The sequence below is a fragment of the Xenopus laevis genome, chromosome 7S (assembly GCF_017654675.1).
Source record: "Xenopus laevis strain J_2021 chromosome 7S, Xenopus_laevis_v10.1, whole genome shotgun sequence".
In the NCBI taxonomy this organism is placed as follows: domain Eukaryota; kingdom Metazoa; phylum Chordata; class Amphibia; order Anura; family Pipidae; genus Xenopus; species Xenopus laevis.
Genome location: NC_054384.1, coordinates 65036743 through 65058312, shown reverse-complemented (window position 1 = coordinate 65058312; position 21570 = coordinate 65036743). Strand labels below are relative to the sequence as shown.

At 42.4% G+C, this 21570-nt stretch overlaps 1 protein-coding gene across 1 annotated transcript; it reads right to left on the bottom strand.

Annotated features, from left to right (window-relative positions):
* Window positions 1-16283: 16283 nt before the first annotated feature.
* On the bottom strand, window positions 16284-20613 carry LOC121396084 (neuromodulin-like). Its single transcript, XM_041570686.1, has 10 exons — window positions 20603-20613; window positions 19912-19953; window positions 19163-19232; window positions 19012-19051; window positions 18799-18886; window positions 18650-18703; window positions 18352-18411; window positions 17970-18040; window positions 17053-17593; window positions 16284-16520 (listed from the first exon to the last, which is right to left on the bottom strand). Exons 2-10 carry the CDS (start codon window positions 19942-19944, stop codon window positions 16455-16457), a joined length of 1023 nt encoding a protein of 340 aa, XP_041426620.1. The 5' UTR covers window positions 19945-19953; window positions 20603-20613; the 3' UTR covers window positions 16284-16454.
* Window positions 20614-21570: the final 957 nt, after the last annotated feature.

Here is a 21570-nt window from a genome sequence, read left to right as displayed (position 1 = left end):
TAGAAGGTGCCTCGATTGAAGATTCTGGAGCCCAAAAGCAGTTTTGTATCCCTTATGTTCAATCCCAAGTAGTCAGTGTTGTTTCTTATTGGGGTCAGTGGTGATGGATATGGAGCCAGTGAACAGTTTTTGTTTAGCTGGTGCCATATACTTAAAGGGGTTGTTTACCTTCCAAATTTTCAGTTCAATTGTTTTCAGATTGTGCCCCAGAAATAAACTTTTTTCAATTACTTTCCACATTATATGAAGAGCATATGTCAGATTAAAAGCCATCTACATGTTCTACTCTTCAGCTACCACCTAGCATCTGCAGTGGTCTCTGCAAATATTGGGGTCCTTGCAACACATTTGGGAAGGGAGTGTGGCTTTGGGATAGCAGCTATAGTAGGTAGAGATGGTGCCATCGTTTTATGGGATCTCTCTGTACAGGCTATGAGCAAACATAGGGGCTGTTCCTGCTGAATTTTGCCAAGTACACTGGAATACCTTTAATAATTGAATAATCAGCCAGTTTCTTAGGTGGCTATCAGTCTGTCTCTGTTTCATTAGGATGAGGGCCTTTGCAGTATCAACTGGAAGGAACCATTTTCTGTACAGGCTAGCAGACAGGGAGGAATCATTGTGACTGTGATTGAAGTGTCCGGGATATCTGTATCAGTAATTCCCTTGTAGTTGTCTAAGTCTAGGTGAGGAGAGAAAGTAGGATTGCCAAAGACTGGGATATGGAGAGCGGGTGCGTTAATCCACTTCCCAGTTTTAGAAAGGGTGTCCAGTATTTTTAAGTAGTTAAGGGGCAGCCCAACATGTCAGTCTGAGTAGTTTTCGGAATGCCTGCATTTTCATATGTGGTATAATGGAGCATCCTGAGGAGGAGGATAATTTTCATACATTTGTCTTTATCAGAGCACTTTCTTAATTGTGGTACAGGTATGGGATCTGTTATCTGGAAACCTGATATCCAGAAACCTCTGAATGACCGGAAGGCTGTTTCCCATAGACAAACAAGGGAAAATACTCACCAGTAATTTTTTAAAACATTAAGCGGGGGGGGGGGGAGGTGCAATGAGGTGACCACAAAATTCACATAGACACATAGAAGAAATCCTCTGCACTTAACCCATTATCAATCTATTAAGGACATTGAAACATTATGTGCCTTAAGCTACTAAAAATGCCTTACCCTTTAAACAAAACAGGGGTTGTTTTTTTTATTCATTAATCATTCAATTGCTTCATTATACAATTTACAAAGGGACTAAAGTAAAACTCTTATATGGACATTCATTAAGAATCATAGTTGCGCTGGCGTCCGCTTTGCCACGCTTCGCTGCACTTCGCCAGGCGTATTTTCGCCAGCGCTCCGCAAATTCACTAAAATCCGAAGTTGCGCTCAGGGGTAGCGTAAGGTTGCGCTTGCGTTCATTCGCCAAGCAAAGCGAAGTTACGCTAGCGATGGTTAATTGGCATACGGCGCCAAATTGAAGTTACAATGGAGGTATATGTAGCAGAACTACACAAGTCTGGGAAACCTTCAAAACAGCAAATAAATTTTTTATTTTGCCCTACACATGTGCCCACTGTATAGTTAAGTTGCCATGAGTTAGGAAATGTAGGGGGGAAGGAGGGGAGGCCCAAAAAAAATTTCCATCGTTTTCAGCCTATCGCCCATAATAAAGAAAAAAAACGCCAGGGTTTTTTGGGACTTAGAAAATTTTTTAACTTTTTTTGAAGCAATCCCTATCTACTCTATTGCGCTTCGCCTGGTCTGAGGTGGTGAAGGAAGTCTAGCGTAAAAGGTAGCGTTCAGAACAATGCGCGTGTTAGTGAATTTGCGTAGTTACGTCCATTGGCGCAAATTCGCCAGGCGTAAGGGTGCGAATTAACACTAGCGAAGTTACGTCCGTTAGTGAATCTGCGAAGTAACGAAAATGCCCAACGCTGGCGAATTCACGCTAGCGTTCGGTGCTTAGTGAATTTGCCCCTTAAACTGCAGGCTGAGTGATACAGGGAACTCAGAGGATCACTCATGTATTATGATAGAGAATGTACCCCCTACTGTAAATAAGGATATTAGATGTCCCTGAGGGGTTATTGGACTATATAAAGGCACAAGGCTGCAGGCTGAGTTGTAAAAGTTTTTCTGAATATTTCTCATGTTTTATATACAGGTATCCGGAAACCCAATATCCAGAAAGCTCCAAATTACGGAATGGCTGTCTCCCATAGACTCCATTTTATCCAAATAATCCAAATTTTAAAAAATGATTTCCTTTTTCTCTCTAATAATAAAACCGTAGCTTGTACTTGATCCCAACTAAGATATAATTAATCCTTATTGGAAGCAAAACCAGCCTATTGGGTTTATTTCATGTTTAAATGAGTTTCTAGTAAACCCGAGCATTCTGGATAACAGGTCCCATACCTGTACTATCCCTGCTGTAAATTGTAGTGATATTAAAACTCACTGAGGGGTTCTGTGACCATATAAAGAGGGAGTCCTCAACCTTTTTTACCCACAAGCCACATTCAAATGTAGAAGAATCAGCGAGCAACAAAAACATAAAAATTGTTCCAGGGGTGCAAAACAAGGGCTGTGGGTGGCTATTTGGTAGCCTTTATGTGCACTGTCAGCCCACAGAAGCTTCTATTTGGCAGTACACCTAGTTTTTATGCAACTTAAACTTGCTTCCAAGCTAAGATTTCAAAAATTCGTACCTGCATTGAGAACACTGGGAGCAACATCCAAGGGATTGGTGAGCCACATTTTGCTCACGAGCCACTGGTTGGGGACCACTGATATAAAGGCACAGGGCTACAGACTGAGCTGTACAGGAAACCCTGAGTGTCGCTCATGTATTATTAGGGATAATGTACCCCCTACTTTATATAAGAATAGCAGATGTCACTCAGGGGTTCTGTGACCATATAAAGGTACAAAGCTGCAGGAAGCTGCTGAAATTATAAGGATTTTAGAAATCTCTTAGGGGTTCTGTTACCATTTCAAGGCACAAGGTTGCAGAATGAGTTAGTCAGGTGACTATCACTCATGTACTATTAAGGATACTGTACCCCCTACTGTAAATTGTAAGGATGTTAGAAGACATTGAGGCATTATGAGACCATATAAAGGCAGAAGGCTGCATGCTGTGTTATACAGGAGAATAGAACTAATGTATTATAACGGATACTGTACCCCCTAGTTTGTAACGTTATTGAGGGTTTTCTTTTCTTTTTTTTTTTTTTGTATAATGATTTTTATTGTTTTCCAAAAAGGAGATGGGGGGGTGGGATACAGAAGGGAAAAGGAGGGGGAGTGGAGAAAGTGAGCAGGGGGGAAACAACAAAATAACGAAAAGCATCACGACTCAGGCATCGTTTTTAAACAAAGCATTACACAAAGGCAATACAGCAAGAATTACAGTCCCCTCAAGGTTATACGGGTAGAAGGGATATAGCATGTTAACAATGTGTAGTAATGCTCAGAGTACAGATTGAAGAAACCCCTAATAACGATCTGTGTTATGTGAGTTTTGGAGTTCAGAAGTTGTCTATATTCCGCAGAGTCCCTGTATAAATACCACCTCAGCCATGTAGCCCTAAAGCTAGAGTGTTGTTTTTCTGTGAATGTAGATAATTCCTCAAATTTTGCTAATTCGTTAACCTTCCCTATCCATTCTTTACTGGTTGGTGGTATAGTGGATTTCCAGAGTCTAGGGATTAGGATTTTGGCTGAGTTAAGAAGATGATACTCCAGAGTAGTATCGGGGATCCCCTCCGTATTTTCTGTGTCCCAGTATGCGGGCTGGTGATAAGGATAGATCTCTTCCTAGCACCTGGGAACAGGCTTTCAGAACTACCTGCCAGTAGTTTGTGAGAGCTGGGCAGTCCCAGAATATGTGTAGTAACGTGCCTATATCTGCTTTACACCTCCAGCAGGGGTTACTCGTGGTTGGATAAATCTTATGTAATTTTTCTGGGGTGTAATACCATCTACTTAAGATTTTATAATTTAACTCCTGGATCTTGCAACATCTAGAGCTGTAAATTAGACTGGGAATCCATTTCTGGATGAGTTCTTCTGAGACGTCCAGTCCTAGGTCCCACTCCCATGCCTGGACAAAAGGCAGCTGCTTTCTCTCACACTCACTTGATAGCATATCATATATTGAAGAGATTCTATGTTTAGGGGGGTTTCTCTAGTGCATAGAGTCTCAAAGGGCGTAAGGGGTTGTCCTAATTTGTTAGCGCCACCTAGATACCCAAAAAAATGCTTAAACTAGCAGTATTGATAATCTTGCAAATTTACTGTCGGCCTGGCCCGTCTAAGAAGATTTAAATCTGCTAATTGTCCCTGTTCCATTATATGGGCAATTTGTAGATGTCCATCTACCAGCCATTCTCGGAAGGCGGTAGGCTTGAGTGCAGATGGAAATGCTGGGTTATTTGTAACTGGTATGAGCGGAGATGGGTATGCCGATATTTTGGATTTGCCACTAACCCGGTCCCAAGTATTTAGCGTGCTTTTCAATAGGGGGTGGGAATTGTGTAATATCCTTCGATGGATCTTGTCAAACCATGGCAGGTGGATCAAATGTGTGGCTGTGGATTGATGCTCAATCTCCACCCAGTCCTAATTTATCTAGGTGGTGCGACCAGTCAATTATACGAGCAAGTGCTGCTGCTTTTAGGTATCTGGCACAGTCCGGGAGGGCAAGACCTCCTTCCGAATTTTTCTTATGTAAGATGGCAGCTTTAAGCCGTGGTGGGTGGTCCTGCCAGAAGAATTTGGTGCTTTCAGATTGAAAAGATTTTAGCCAATTGGTTGAATATAGTAGAGGTACACACTGGAATAGGTAAAGTATTATGTTCATCTTGACCACATTGATTCTACCTATCCAGGACAGGGGTTGTTTGGTCCAATTCCGTAGATCTTTATGAATGTTTGCGTATAGCAGTTTACAGTTGGTATCAGTCCATTCTTCATAGTCTTTAGTAATAGTTATTCGTAGGTAAGTGATCTGCCGGTTTGCCCAGCTGTATGAGAAGTTGTTTGAGCGTCGCTGAATTGTGTTTTGGCTGAGCGATACGTTTAATGCTTGCGATTTAAGAAAATTAATTTTGAAGTTGCTAAGCTTGCCAAATATCTCAGAGATTGTTCAGGCTTGTGATTGAGGTTAGCGGTTTTGTCAGGAAAAAAAGGTCGTCGGCGTACGCTGCTACTTTATATTGTTTGTCTTTTATGGAAATCCCTGATATATCTGCATTCAATCTAATAGATATGAGCAGGGGTTCCAAAGCCAGGGCAAAAAGGGTACGTGAGAAGGGGCACCCTTGTCTTGTGCCGTTTTTGATGGGTAAGCGCTGAGAGAGTACTCCGTTCACTCTAACCCTAGCTACCGGTTAGAGAGATTGAATCCACTGGCACAGGCGGTCCCCGAAGCCGAACCTGGAGAGGCAGGAGAACATATAAGCCCATTCGACCCTGTCAAATGCTTTTTCAGCATCGGCGGACAGAAGCATGAGGATTTTTTTGTGCTTTGCATGGTGGAGTATGTTGATCAATTTATTGGTGTTATTTCTCGACTCTCTTCCAGGTATAAAGCCGGCTTGATCCAGACCTATAAGATAACTAAAGGATGTTTGTATTCTAGATGCCGCTATCTTTGCTAATATCTTCACATCTGCATTGATTAGTGATATTGGTCTGTAGTTACCTGGATCTTCTGAATTTTTATTCGTTTTCAGAAGAAGAGTGATATGAGCTTGCAAGGAGTCAGAGGAAAGCGCAGTGTTATTTTGGAGAGCATTAAAGGTTCTTGTCAGGTGTGGTATAAGCAGGTCTGAGCACTCTTTATAATACCCCGCGGGGTAGCCGTCTGGTCCGGGGCTTTTGCCATTTGGAGATGTCTTAATCGCCTGAAAGACTTCCTCCGCTGTGATATCGGCTTCCATAAGCGATTTCTGCGAGTCTGATAATCGTGGTATAGGTAACTTGTCTAGGAAAGCTTCTATAGCCTCTGCTCTTGGAAGGCCGTCAACAGTTGTGGGAGAGTCAATTTGGTACAGCTCTGAGTAGTATTTCTGAAATTCTTGAGCAATCTGTAGGCTATGTTGAAGTTTTATCACCTTGTTTGTTCCGTAAGCAGTGTATGGGATTTTTAATGACTCTCGCTTTCAGCAATCGGGCCAGTAGCTTGCCACTCTTGTCCCCGTGCTCATAGAAACGGTGTCTCATTCTGAAAATGACCTTTTCAGAATGAAAACGGAAAATACCGTTTTCATCTGCTCCCCTAGCTGAAGGTTCAGGGTGGTGCACCTGGACCTCCTCTATTTCTTGGTGAGTTAATACTTTTGATACCTCATTTTGTGTTATTATTTGCAGAGCGGCTGGGAGGATTATCTGCAAAGCAGCTGGATAATATTTGGAGCAGCTGGATTATCTTCAGAGCAGTTTTGAGGATTATCTACAGAGCGGTAGGGAGGATTATCTTCAGAGCAGTTTTGAGGATTATCTACTGAGCGGTAGGGAGGATTGTATTCAGAGCTGCTGTAAAGATTATATTCAGAAGGATTTAGAGTTTTCTCTGCAGAGCGTCTGGAAGATTTCTCTGCAGAGTTCCTGGGAGGAGCAGCTGGAACATCTTCAGATAGGCTCGATAATCTTTAGAGCGGCTGGATTATCTTCAGAGTGTCTTGGAAGATTACCTTCAGAGCGTCCGGAGTATCTTCAGAGCGGCTGGGAGGATTATCTGCAGAAAGAGCGCCACTCCCAACATGCTGTTGTGACTGTAGAGGTAGGAAAGTGCGTCACTGTGTGTCTACATCTAATTACATTTTAAATATGCCATGTAACAGGCCCATTGCTACTTCGGGCCTGTTATTCACTGCTTATGCTTTAAATTAGAAGATTGTCTTTATTAGATCACAACCAATCTTAAAGGAGAAGGAAAACTAGTGACCCATATATATCCATATATCTATCTATCTATCTATCTATCTATCTATTATCTATCTATCTATCTATCTATTATCTATCTATCTATTGGGACTTAATCCCTTAGCCACAACGCCCCATAATACTGTATTGTAATAAGTAAACACATTTTAAAATATCAATACAAGGCCATATTTATTTACCATAATGCCATGTCGTACTGGTTAAAAACAAATTAAAAACAAGCAGCGCTGCATGTAGGAAGAGGGATCCCTCTTTGAGATATGCCGTCACCCCACATTCCTTAGATAATGTTCCTGCTGAATTATGCTTAGTACAGGGGAATACCTATGCTGCCATCATTTTATGGGATCTCTCTATACAAGATTTAATCAAACATTAGTGCTTTTCCCGCTGAACTGTGCTTAGTACAGAGGAATTCCTATGCTTCCAAAGTTTTATGGGATCTCTCTGTGCAGGCTATGAGCAAAAATAGGGGACTGTTCCTGCTGATTGTACTTAGTTCAAGGGAATACCTTGCTTCCATAGTTGAATGGGATCTCTGTACAGTATATTAGCTAATTTAGGGGATTGTTCCTGGTGAATTGTGCTTAGTACAGGGGAATACATATGCTACCATCGTTTTTTGGGATCTCTCTGTAGAGTTTATGAGCAAACTTAGGGACTGCTCCTGCTGAATTGTGCTTAGTACAGCGGAATACATATGCTGCAATCGTTTTATGCAGTCTCTCTGTAGAGGGCAGTGATCGGAGTTCCCTCTGACCCATGACTTTCAAACCATGATCTTTGACCCGTGAACATTGACCACCATCATTGTGGTTGCTGATCTTAGCCTTGGGGGCTCTTGCAACCATCTGCTTTGTCAGAATTCCCTCATTTGACCCAATACCTTTGACCCATGACCTATGACCACCATAATGGTTGTCACTTGTCTGCCTTGGTGGCTCTTGCAGCCACCTGCTTTGACAGACTTCCCTCTGACCCATGACCTTTGACTCATGCCACTTTAAACATGACCATTGACCGTTATGAGGTACGCTTATCTGCCCTGTGGGCTCTTGCAGCCATCTGCTTTGGCAGAGTGCTATCTGACCCATGGCCTTTGACCCATGACCTTTGATCACCACAATGGTTTTCACTTGTCTGCCTTGGTGGCTCTTGCCACCGCCTGCTTAGTCAGAGACCCATGACCTTTGACGCATGACCTTTGAGCACCATCATTAGGTTCGCTTATCTGCCTTGGGGACTGTTGCAGTCATGTTCTTTGGTGGAGTGCCCTTTCACCCATGTCATTAAACCAATTATCTTTAAACCATGAACTTTGACCAACATTTGCTCTTGTGGGGTCCCCTTTGCCCCATGGTCCCTTAACTCTGCTCACTTCAATTCCCCTAACTTTTTAATCAAAAGCTCAACTATCTAACCCAAGCATCTTCCTTTATGGATATTTCAGCCTTCTGCTTTGATGGAGTACCTTTTAACCCATGCCCTTTGACACATGCCATTTACCTATGACCTTGAACCCAAGCCCTTTGACCGCCATAATGAGGTTCACTAATTCATGTGCTAGGTTACCCTGCATGACCCCTTACTCTGATCTTACTCACTTCACCCTCTCTTCCTGGTTAACCTAACCCTCAAATTTTGCACATGACCTTTGACTCATGACCATTGACCGTCATCATGAGGTATACTCATCTGCCATGTGGGCTCTTGCAGCCATCTGCTTTGGCAGAGTGCTATCTGACCCATGACCTTTGATCACCACAATAGTTGTCACGTGTCTGCCTTGGTGGCTCTTGCAGCCATCTGCTTTGTCAGAGTGCCCTATGACCCATGCCATTTTACACATGACCTTTGACCCATGACAGTTGACTGTTATCATGAGGTATGCTCATCTGCCCTGTGGGCTCTTGCAGCATCTGCTTTGGCGGAGTGCCTGCTGACCCATTACCTTTGACCCATACAATTTGACCACCACAATGGTTATCACTTGTCTGCCTTTGTGGCTGTTGCCACCATCTGCTTTGAGGGAGTTGCCTCTGATCCATGCAATTTGGTCTCCATCATGGGGTTTGCTTATTCCTCTGCTAGGCCATCCAGTCAGACCCCTAGCTGTGCCCTTATTCTAACGGAGGTATTTTTTTTCGTAAACACCAATTTATATTCTTTGTATTTTATGCATGACCTTTAACCCATGCTCTTTATTGCAACAGGTGATACCAGCCTGCCTTCACCCTGCTAGTAAGCACCAAGTTAAAATCTGAGTATGGAAGTCAAACAAAAATGTAACAATATCCCTCCAGTTTCTTCGTGTGATCAGCACAACATAATTTGTACCTATACTTGGACGGCCTTCAATGCCATTAGACCTTCGACTTTTGACACATGACCTTCATGACAGCCATCATGGGGTTTTCTTATCAGCTGTGGGGGCTCTTGCAGCCATCTGCTTTGGTGGAGTGCCCTCTGACCTATGACCTTTGACCCATGACCATTGACCGTCATCATGAGGTACGCTCACCTGCCATGTGGGTTCTTGCAGCCATCTGCTTTGTCAGAGTCCCTTTTGACCCATGACCTTTGACCCATGACCATTGACCATCATCATGAGGCACACTCATCTGCCATGTGGGTTCTTGCAGCCTTCTGCTTTGGCGGAGTTGCTTACGTTTCTTCAAGGGCACTCTTGCAGCCATCTGCTTTGGCGGAGTACACTCTTTTGACCCATGCCATTTGACCTTTGACCATTGACTGCCATAATGGTTGTCATTTGTCTGCCTTGGTGTGGCTCTTGCAGCCTTCTGCTTTGTCAGAGTCCCCTCTGACCCATGACCTTGCCGCCATCTGCTTTGAGGGAGTTACCCCTGATTCATGACCTTTGAACCATGACCTTTGACCACCATCATAGGGTTCGATATGTGCAGCCATATGCTTTGGTGGATTGCCCTCTGACCCAAACATTTGACCAATGCCATTTGACCCATGACCTTTGTCCCATGCCATTTGACACATGATCTTTGACCCATGAACATTGACTATCATCACGGTGGTCGGCTGCCATTGTTTTATGGGAACTCTCTATACAGGTGATGAGTAAACTTAGGCACTGTTCCTGCTGAATTGTGCTTAGTACAGGGGAATTCCTATGCTGCCATATTTTTTTGAGATCTCTCTGACAGGCTATGAGCAAAGTTTGGGAATGTTCCTGCTGAATTGTGCTTATTACAGGGGATTGCCTATGCTGCCATAGTTATGGGAACTCTGTTCAGGCTGTGAGCAACTTATGGACTGTTCCTGCTGAATTGTGCTTCCCTATTTTTTGAGATCTCTCTGTACAGTCTAAAAGCAAACTTAGGCATTCCTGAGCTGCCTGTTTTCCTTGTTGTCCAGTTTGGATGCCAGGGTTGGGTTTTGGCTTTGTAGAGTGTGCACTTGTACCCCCGGGGGTTGCACATGTCCTCTAATCTTTAGATCCTTCTCTCCGCTCCAGTTGTCCTCTGTGTCAGTGTCTGGAGGTCATCTTGTAGGAGGGAGAGGTCGGTCTTAACCACCTCCTATTTTTACAGATAGGGCTGCCCAGCAATTGTTTATTGCGGTGAATAGCAGCCTGGTCTTAAAGCATTGTGCCACCTAGATTCAGTGCATAAAGCTTAGTTCAAAGGAATACCTATACTTTTTAAAAATGACTGCCTTTTTCTCTAATAATAAAACAATGTCTTGTACTTGATGGTAACTAAGTTAAAGTTTATATGTTTTTAGCAGAATAATAGTTCAAAGGAATACCTATACTTTTTAAAAATGACTGCCCTTTTCTCTAATAATAAAACAATGTCTTGTACTTGATGGTGACTAAGTTAAAGTTTATATATTTTTAGCAGAATTAAGAGATGGAGATCAAAATCCCTTCTACGGCTGGACAAGATTATACAGAAAATAGAATTTATGCAAATCTCTCTCAAAATGTTTTCCCTGCTGGTAATAAAAAGTTCCTTAAGTTACCTGCATTTTGGGAAAAAAGTGCAGAGTATGTTTTCCGACTGGCGATTTACTTTATTGTCGGTGGCAGAACAACCCGGATGCACCCAAAGAAGGAGAGAGCAATGGAGGGGAGGAGAATGCGACGAAGGGTGGGTAAAGAAAGCAATGTAGGGAAGGGTGACGAGGGAGGGGAGAGCAAAGGGCTAGGGGAAGGTAGAAGACCTTTTTAATGGTAGCTCCCAGCGCCCCCTTTCATTGAGTCGTAGGACCTGCCTCTTCTGCCTGCTCCTAGTTCTGGCCCTGGCCAGTGGAAAAACATTTCAGGGATATGTTTCACCCATGGTAGCACAAATTTAAACGTGGGCATCATATCATCCAGTGTGCCATTTGTCTTTAAAGGCATTCACAAGTTATTGCAGTGTAATTACCAACTTCTGCTCCTAGATGGCAGTGTAGAGTTGTGTTGGATCTATGTTACCTGTATATATAGTGTTTGGCCACTAGAGGGAGTGAGAGTAGTGAAACACATAGAAAGGGGTGGAGTTTAGAAGAGAATTGGAGACAAGCCACAGGCTTCATCCTGTGATGCACATCTACTGAAGAAGCCACCTTGCAGGAGAACCACAACCAGGACCCAAGTGAGTAGGAAGTGTGAGGCTCAGTTAGCATAGGTTTAGTTTTCTTATAGTGCACTGTAGCAGTGTTATGAGTCAGGTCAGGACAGTGAGCCAGAGGTTTTTGTGTGGGCTAAAGGGTTATGGGCTCATATTGGTGGTTGTGTGTATTTTGCAAATAAAAGTCTATGATTCTGTGGGGTGAACCTACAGTTAGTGGGAGTTTTGGACTTGGAACCTAAAGTATGTTGGTTTCTAAAGTGACCTTCAATTTGATATTTTCTCCTTCATTTTTTTAGTCTATATCTTGTTACAGAAATGGAATTGTACAAAAATTATGGCAGATTTGAAAAGTTTATGTTGTCAAAAAAAACCCATAATATAGGTTTTTTAATGGATTTTTTTACATTTGTCTTTATCAGGAATATGCAAATAAGAAGCAGAAGAAAAGAGAAGGATATAGCAGAAGGGATAGAAGAGAGATCAGAAGACAGAGGAAGACGTTTGCCTGGGACACTCTCATGGTAAGTATTATGGCTTTGGTCGGTACAGAACATGTTTGTATTTAGTCCAGCATTGCTGTGGGAGATATTGGGGGGTTGATATTGTGGGTTATTTTTTGCATAGAGCCCATTTTTTAGGTTTTTAGTGTGATGTGGTTGGTGTAAAATTCTACAGAAGGTTTTTTTCATGTTGTATATTTTGTGGCAGTTCTAGGACCACTTGCTTAATTTGTTTTACAGGTATGGGATCTGTTATCTGGAAACCTGTAATCCAGAAAGCTCTGAATGTCAAGAAGGCTTTCTCCCATAGACTCCATTTTATTCAAATTATCCAAAATTTTAAAAACAGTTTTCTTTTTTTCTCTGTAATAATTAAACAGTACCTTGTACTTGATCCAAACTAAGTGATAATGAATCCTTATTTGAAGCAAAATCAGCCTATTGGGTTTATTTATTGTTTAAATGAATTTCTAGTAGACTAAAGGTATGAGGATTCAAATTACGGAAAGGTTTGTTACCAGAAAACCCTGAGCATTCTGGATAACAGGTCCCATACCTGTACTGAAGATTTCTACCAGTTGGGGAGCTAGGATTGCCTGGATGCTAATTTGGATAAATAGGATAATGATTTTTTGTTCTTTAAGAAAGGAATTTGGAAGTTGGCCCAATTAAGCAATTACTTTTGAGACCTCATTTTGTGTGATTTGCAGAGGGTTGGGCAGGGCCGGATTTCTTCCCCGGCCGCCCCTAGGCCGCGCGGTCCGACCAGGCGGCCGCGCGGTCCTAGCGCCCGCCTTCCCAGCGCGCCGGCGAAAAAACGCCCCTATTTTTTGCCACCCTAGGCCCGGGCCTATGCGGCCTTGCGCAAATCCGGGCCTGGCGTTGGGAGTATAATCTTTGGAGCGGCTGGGAGTATTATCTTCGGAGCGACTGGGAGGAGTATCTTCAGATCGTCTGGGTGGATTATCTTCAGAGTGCCTGGATTATTTTTGGAGCCCTTTGAGGATTATCTTCAGAGCACCTTGGAGGATTATCTTCAGAGCATCTGGGAGGATTATCTTCAGAGCAGATGGATTATCTTCAGAGCGGCTTTGAGGATTATCTTCAGAGTGGCTTGATTATCTTCCGAGAGGTTGGATTATCTTCAGGTCGGATGGGAGGATTACCGTCAGAACGGCTGGGAGGTGTATCTTCAGGCTATTGACACATGTGGATTTTCACAGAGGTTCGCAACGCGGTTTAAAAAAAAAAAAAATGCCTAAGATTGAAACTGCTAGCGTATTTATGCAGAGGTTGGCTTTTTTAAAAACTGCACTGAAACTGCGCCGAACATCCGCACGTGTATCCATAGCCTCAGAGCTGCTGGGAGAATTATATTCGAAACGGCTGTGAGGATTATTTTCAGATTGGATGGGAGGATTATCTCCAGAGCGGTTTTGAGGATTATCTTCAGAGCGGCTGGGAGGATTATATTCAGGTCGGATGGGAGGATTTTCTTCATTGCGATTGAGAGGATTATCTTCATATGGACTAAGTGAATTATCCGCAGTGCAGATGGGAGGATTATCTTCAGAGCAGCTGGGAGGATCATCTTCAGAGCGATTGAGAGGAAACTGAGAGGATTAATTTAAAAGATTTTGGGAGGATTTTCTTTGTTGTGATTGAGCAGATGATCTTAATATGGATTGAGTGAATTATCCACAGTGCAGATGGGAGGATTATTTCCAGAGCGGTTGTGTGGATTATCTTCATAGCGGCTGGGAGGATTATCTGCAAAGTGTCTAGAAGGATTAATTTAGGAGCGGCTGGGAGGATTATCTTCAGAGTGGCTGTAGAGGTAGGCAATTTTGGTGCTTTTTTTTAAATTGGCACTTCCGAGGGGCCCAGAGCACAACCCAGCCTCTCATTAAAGGGATGGTTCACCTTCAAACAACTAGTTGTTTTCCGATAGATCACCAGAAATAATGACATTTTCCAATGACTTTCTATTTTCTATGTGTCGCAGTTTTTCAAATATTGAAGTGTAAAGTGTCATTTTTTACCTTCTGAAGCAGCCCTGGGGGTCGCCGACTCTGTAAACTGTTCTAAATGGATACATTTAGTTGATACATTTCTTATCTTTGTCCCTGCTGAGCAGAATCTCTGGGTTTCATTACAGGCAGCTGTTAGAATTGATACAATAGTTGCTAATACTTCAGAGATGCTGCTGAGAAATGTATCAACTTAATGTTCCAAAATTGTAACAGTTCAGAGTCTGCACCTGATTTACTGAGCTGCTAGAATCAAACACCAAGAGACAGGAACATTCAACTTTCCATAAATAATGGAAAGTAATTGAAAAAAGTTTTCATTTCCAGGGAATAATCTAAAAACAACTGAATTGAAAAAAGTCTTTGGAAGGTGAACAACCCCTTTACAGAGGGTCCAGTATATCCATTGTAAATTTAGTGACATATTCAGGGGCTGTAGCTGAGATTTCCTCAGAATTGTATAATTCACTCATTTTGTTTATCCAGTCTTGGATTATTGGGGGCTGCAGCGATTTCTATCATGTGGGGGATCAGCAGTTTTGCCAAATTGAATAGATGAGGTGCTATAGTAGAGAGGGACAGTGAAACATTTCTGGGACCATATAAAGGAACAAGGATACAGGCTGAGTTATACAGGGAACGATGAGTATATTTTGTGTATTATAATGCATAATGTACCCCTACTGTAAATTATAAGGATTTTAGAATCCATATAAAGGCACACGGCTGCGGTGAGTTATACAGGGAACTATCACTGTATAACTCATGTATTATGTATTATAACAGAGACTGTACACCCTATACTGTCATTCATAAGGATATTAGAAGTCACTTAGGGGTTATTTGACAATTTAAAGGCACAAGGCTGCAGGCTGAGTTATACAGGGAACTACCCCTTATGTATTAAAACAGATTCTGTGCCCTATACTGTAATTGATATGGACATTAGAAGTCACTGAGGGGTTCAATATAAATGCACAAGACTGCAGGTTGAGTTACACTGGGGACTGTTACAAATGTATTATAGGGGATAATAAACCCCCATTGTAAATTATAAGGCTATAGACATCACATATAAATGCACAAGGCTACAGGCTGAGTTATACAGGGAACTCTGAGTATTGTGTATTATAAGGGATATTGTACCCCCACTGTAGATGATAAGGATATTTGTAGTAGGGTCCCTTGCCACAATTGTTTTTAGCTCTTTGTACCCCAGGTCACCAATGTTTTTAATTTTTAGGGCCCCTTTGTCACCAATGTTTTTAACTCTTGGGGCCCCTTTGTCACCAATGTTTTTAACTCATAGGGCACCTTGCCGCCAATGTTTTTACCTCTTAGGGCCCCAGGCGACCAATGTCTTCAACTCTTATGGTCTCAGGCTATAAAAGTTTTTAACTCTTAGGGCCCCTTGCAACCAATTTTTTTTAACTATTATGGCCCCAGGCCACCAATGTTTTAACTCTTATGACCCCAGGTCACCAATGGGGGGGGGGTTCGTGGATCCAGGGGCAGGGTTGGCCCAACTTGCCCCTACCTTCCTTATTACCCCTCAAAGGGCTTCCTCGTCTAGCAAACAATGGAGTGTGTCATTGTGGGGGCAGGAAGAAATATAATACTCCTCCATCGCTTTAGCAGGAATCCCCCACCCCAAAAAGATGTCTCATAACCTGGAGAGAGTGGTAACCAAAAAACAAATCCAGCACAGGCATTCCCCAATATCAAGCACCTTCATATACTAAATGTCTGGTATAGTATAAATAGTATATATAGTATAAATAGGCTGGTGGGAAGTGGATGGAATTCCAATATTAAGAGGGCAATGGACTTGAATGGAAATGCTTACATTGTGGCCTATGGAGTAAAGCAATTTTGTAGTTCCTTTCAATCATTTGAGATCAACATGTGTCCCTATGTCTTTCATCCCCATCTACATATTAAGCAAATAACCCTGCAGAGATATTAACCCATTCCCTTCTTCAAATAAACCACTGTATCCGCACCACAACCCAGTTTTACCCTTACGCTGCCATTTTGAGCAGCTCCCAGCAGTATTAATTGCCCCGTCACACAACCGGTCAGTCATCTTTAGAAGAATGAGGCACAGGAGCCCCTTCCCTCAATATTCACCATAGGGATTAAAGAAAAACACAGAGACTTTTATATGGGGAAACCTGTCGGAGAGCACAGGATTTATTAAAATTAACAGCTAATTTATATTTGGGCATCCCTAACGACCAATGATCCAGAGGAAGGCGAAAAACCCTAGAGTACTATGGGAACCAATCTGCACTATAGGTAAAAATTCCTTCCTGACTCCTAGAAACGGCAGTCGGTTTTACACCCTGGATCATTTAGGATTTCTTTGGATTTAGGCCATGGTGTTGGGTCGGCGGCAGCAGCAGCAGCAGCAGGCGGCGAGTCTTTGGGTGGAATGCTGAAAAGATAGAGTGTTGACATTAGAATAAAGACATACTTGTTTCCTTATGATATTAAACGCTATAGGTCTTGCTTTAAGAACGCACTATTTGTTGGGCCTGTGGGGACTGTTTGGGTCTCTCTACACATGGAAGGCCTTGGCTTATTATGAATCTCAGTCTGAGCCTGCGCCATTTAATCTTTTATACGCTTCGATCACCTGGCGCCAGTCCATTATCCAGTAGCAACCCATTTCCAAAGGTGGATATCTAAGCCAGATGTCCAGCAGCCCTATAAGCGTTACCTACCTCCCCTGTTATTGGCCTACTATAGAATCGACACTTTATCTGCAGACTTATCTCGGTCAGCAACCTCTTACAACCTAAAGGCAGCCAAACATTGGTCTATTGGGTGCCCTCAAAGTAATCGGCCTGCGGGCTCAACAGACAGCATTGAAAATGCTCAGAACAGCAGGAAGTAAAGTGGAGCTGCATTGGACAACATGAGGCATCTCTAGATAATGGGTAATGGTCAGTAAATTGATACATTACCCAAACTCTCCGGAGCCTCTTCATGATGGCCTTCCTGAACTGTTTTCGGAGGGTCGGCCTCTCCACCACCAGAGAATCTTTCATGATCCCTTCTTCACCATCAGCTCCCTCCTCTTTCTCCTCCACTGCAGGAGATTGCTCCTCTGTCTTCTCCTCCATTCCAGGAGCTTGATGTTCTTCTGCAGAACCTCCTACTTCCGCTCCCTCTTCTTTCTCCTCCTCTTCAGGGACTTGCTGTTCTTCAGCGGGAGGAGCTGTGTCTTCATTTGTTGGACCATCCACTTCTTCCTTATCTTCAGCACCTTCTCCTTTCTCCTGAGAGGCAAGAGATTCCTCTTCTGCTGCTCCAGGAGCTTCTTCTTCCTTTTCTTCCTCTGCTGGAGCTTGCTCCTCCATCATCTTCTCCTCCACTGCAGGGTCTTCAGCTGGAGCTCCTTCCGCTTCCTCTTCCCTGTCTTCTGTATCAAGGGCTTCCTCATCTTCTGCTGCAGGGGCTCCATCCTCCTTTTCTTCAGCTGCAGGACTGTGTACTTGTTTCTTACTAGGTTTAAAGGGAAGAAAATGAAAAAAATGGGTCATTGTTGTAATTTGTTTCCAAAGTATTGCAACTACAATTCTGATCACTGGATGACTAAGATAGCCTTGTACCTAAGAAATATCATTATACCTGCTACACACCTGTCCCTACTGTAACACATTGGGCAGTTACTGAGCTGAGTAAGTTCCATGCTAGACTTCACCCAGTGATACATGCTGAGATACATGCTATGGTTGTAGGGACCTAAAAAAGTTTAACAAGTTTCTGTGCTATCAGTATGGCCAAAAGCACCCGGAGGTACGAGAAAACATCTATTTGTTTTTTGAATATGTTATGTGCCAGTAAGTGTAATTGAAAGTGTTAATTGCAAAATACATACCGAGCAGCTTTCTTTAGCTTCAGCTCCCTCAAGAACTCATGGTGAAGCTGGGTCAGATGTTGGTTGATAGTCTGTGAGCGCAGGGGAGGCACAAGGATAGGAGCAAAGGGGAAAGAAAGGAGACAATTAGGATTATGCCTGTATATGTGCTGCTAATAGTACCTTTATATGCTGAGGGCAGTGAGGGTGTGGGATTCCCTGCCGGCAGCTGATGTTGTGATATTGTAATTATGAGCATCAGCCTTTTCTCATCATAGGGAGAAAAAACCCCAAATAACCCCTTGTGCCGTTGTCCCGATTGCAATAGACCAATCAAAGTTCATTATCTAGCGGTTAAACACCCAAGAAAAGCATCAGGGACAGTGATCCCAGGTGAACTTACATTCTCCAGCCGCAAATACTCAAGCTGCTTCCTCCGGTTTCGCACTCGAGTTGGATGATCCTGTGGAAGAAGAGAGTCAATGTTAAGCGCTTCTTTGTACCAATGCCATTATTGTGGCCATGTGAACGCTTGTGATGAAACCATTTTTGTTTCTGGTGAAAATGGCACTTGGATGGGAGACTTTAGATGCCCCCAGGGGAGCAGGAGATACAATGAATAATAATGTTCTAGATTATTATAGAGACACACAGTGAATATTAACCTCTCCTATAATAATAATTATACTAGTGACACTTACAGGAGGCAGCTTGGCAGATTTCCTGAGGGCGGCATATTCCCTCTTGATCACTTCCTGTAACATAAAGAAAGAAGCAGCGTGAGATAAGAGCTGGCAATCTAATATCATTTGTTCCCTATTCATCTAAACATCTATTCTGCATTACATACCAGCGAGTGGAGCATTTTCCAGTAATGCATAACGTTCTCTTTGGCCCTCATCCTCGGGTCCACATCGCATGTTAGAAGGAAGTGCTTTCTGAAAAAGAAAGATATCACTGAATGTTAATAAAACATTTTCCAGCCGTATTGCCCTTGCAGTTACCCCTGGGGCAAAAGCAAATGATTCCCAACATGTAACAAGTCCATTTATGTTTTACTTACAGGATGATGTTCTCGCCGAATTCGACCCGATAGTGATGTTCTGCGGGAAAAACACAATTCAGTTAAATACTGAGCTAAAGGGGGAAAGGAATTCACAAATAATAAAACAATGGCACAACCTTAGGAACTGATAAATAATAGAGGATTTTACCATAATAAGAAGCGAGGGCCTCAAAATCCGTATATTCCGCCCTGAAGTCCTTCAGGACGGAGTACAGCGTCTGTAAGTAAAAAGAAAAAGCATTAGGGACAGAATACTAAGTGGCTCTGGCTCTGAGGAGAATAGAGACAGAAAGGGGTTTGGGTTTTTATGGGGCAAACATGCCAGGAATAAGGGCATTTTATTCTGAAAATTTAATAAACGTAGTGATTGGAGGCAGCTCCAACACATATCTAGATCTATATCTATATAGTGAACAAACAAGCCACACTCCAAGGACTTCATTTTGAAAAATAAAGGTGAAGTTTTATTTCAACGTTTTGGCTCCTTAACTGGGGCCGTCTTCAGTAGAGTCTCCTGAAGACGGCCCCACTTAAGGAGCCGCAACGTTGAGAATAAACTTCACCTTTATTTTTCAAAATGAAGTCCTTGGAGTGTGGCTTGTTTGTTCATGCATACTAATGTGTTGACCAGCACCCAGGCAGCTGTGTGTATGTGTATATATATATATATATATATATATATATATATATATATATATATATATATATATATTATATATATATATATATATGTGTGTGTGTATGTATGTGTATGTATATGTGTATGTTGTGGATAGATAGATAGATAGATAGATAGATAGAAGCAGACAGACAGCTGCTTAAGGAGAGCTTATATAGAAGAGTGAAAGGGAAACACCAGTTCAGATGAGAGAGGATTGTTTTACACTGAGGCATTACCAGAAGAGATGGATTTCTCTGCTTCTTGTCCATCGTGGAAACCTAGAGGGACAATAGACATAATCAGCCAAAATGAAATCAAGAGTTGTTCCCCTTTTAATGAACTCTTCGTATGATGCAGAGAATGATATTCTAATACAATTTGCACTTGGTTTGCCTTTTTTTATTATTTGTGGGTTTTGAGTTATTGAGCTTTTTCTTCAGCAGCTCTCCAGTTTGCAATTAAAGCTATCTGGTTGCTAGGGTCCAAATTACTCTAGCAACCATGTGCTGATTTGAGAAAAGTAGCAATAACAATAAATGTGTAGCCTTACAGACCATTTGTTTTTTGATGGGGTCAATGACCCCATTTGAAAGCTGGAAAGCGTCCCGAAAAGTATCAAACATTTAATGAAGACCAGTGGAAAGTTGCTTAGAAGTAGCCATCCTAAAATTACTAAATATACATTAAAGGTGAACCACCCATTTAATTATTTCCTTATCTATATTCTCCCATTTGTATGAAACATTGTTCCAGTCAATGATTAAAGCCCATTTATTAATGCTGTTGATGGATTGGCTTCTTATAAATACAATATACAGTAACCGGTATGGGCTCATATGCACAAAGCACGTGGGACCCCCCAAGTGATTTATGACACTCTCTGACGTGAAAAATCATGTGCATGAATCATTGAATTTGCAAGATTACCTCTTAAAGAAAGCTTCTCCGTATGGGGAAAAAATTAGGGGGCGCACAAGCGGCACCCAGGGTGGGGGTCTCCTAAGGAACCCCTGGCTCTTCTTACACTGTTCAGATATAGATGTAATTATATGAAATGGAGAAGCCAAAAAAAAACTCCAGGTGTTAATGGCAGGTGTGAATCACCGAAGTTGCGGTCCAAAATGCAGGAAAGGCACTGTAGCAATCTGTATAGAAAAGAGAATATAAAGGCAAGTTAAGGAATTTAATAATTTAGTAATTTCTATTTAATACGAGGAAAGGCAGAAATGTATTTCCCCTAAAAGTTTTGAGCTTTGTATCAGTTCCAGCAGGTACTGAGCCCTCGTCTCTAGAATCTGGAAGTTTTCTCCACACAGTCAATTAGCAACAGTCCCTAAATAACATGCCAAAGTCTGTGTCTCCAACCAGCATAACATTAAAGGCTTTCAAGCACAATTTTAGGGGAAAAATCTCAAATACACTAAAATCAGGGAGAGGAGGCAACATCTGCTTGGGGGCGTGACCCACTTTTTTTCCCCCTCTTGTTTTTACTATACTAAAGGTTATTGGGTCAAAAATATCTCTGAGGGAATATACACTTAACCAATTCCAACGGAGACTACAACCATGTCAAACCCTAGGGCGTAAGTCTCCTCTCTTCTATGGGACCTGCTGTATGTCCCTCCACTCATCACCCACTGTCCCATGGCACTTGCCCTCTGCTTCCCACTAGTTCCTTATGGTGTGCTACAGGGTTCCCCAAAAGTTTCCTTTCTGAGAATAATGTGAATATTTTGGCTGGCAGCCTGCATAATGCCAAATCCACAAACAGTTGTGTCTCAACCAGCACCTAAGATTAAGCATCCCAAGCACATTTTAGGGGGAAAATATCCAAATTACACTTAAAATAGGGAAGGCACATCCACCTCTGTCTTGGGACATTGCCGGCAAATTCC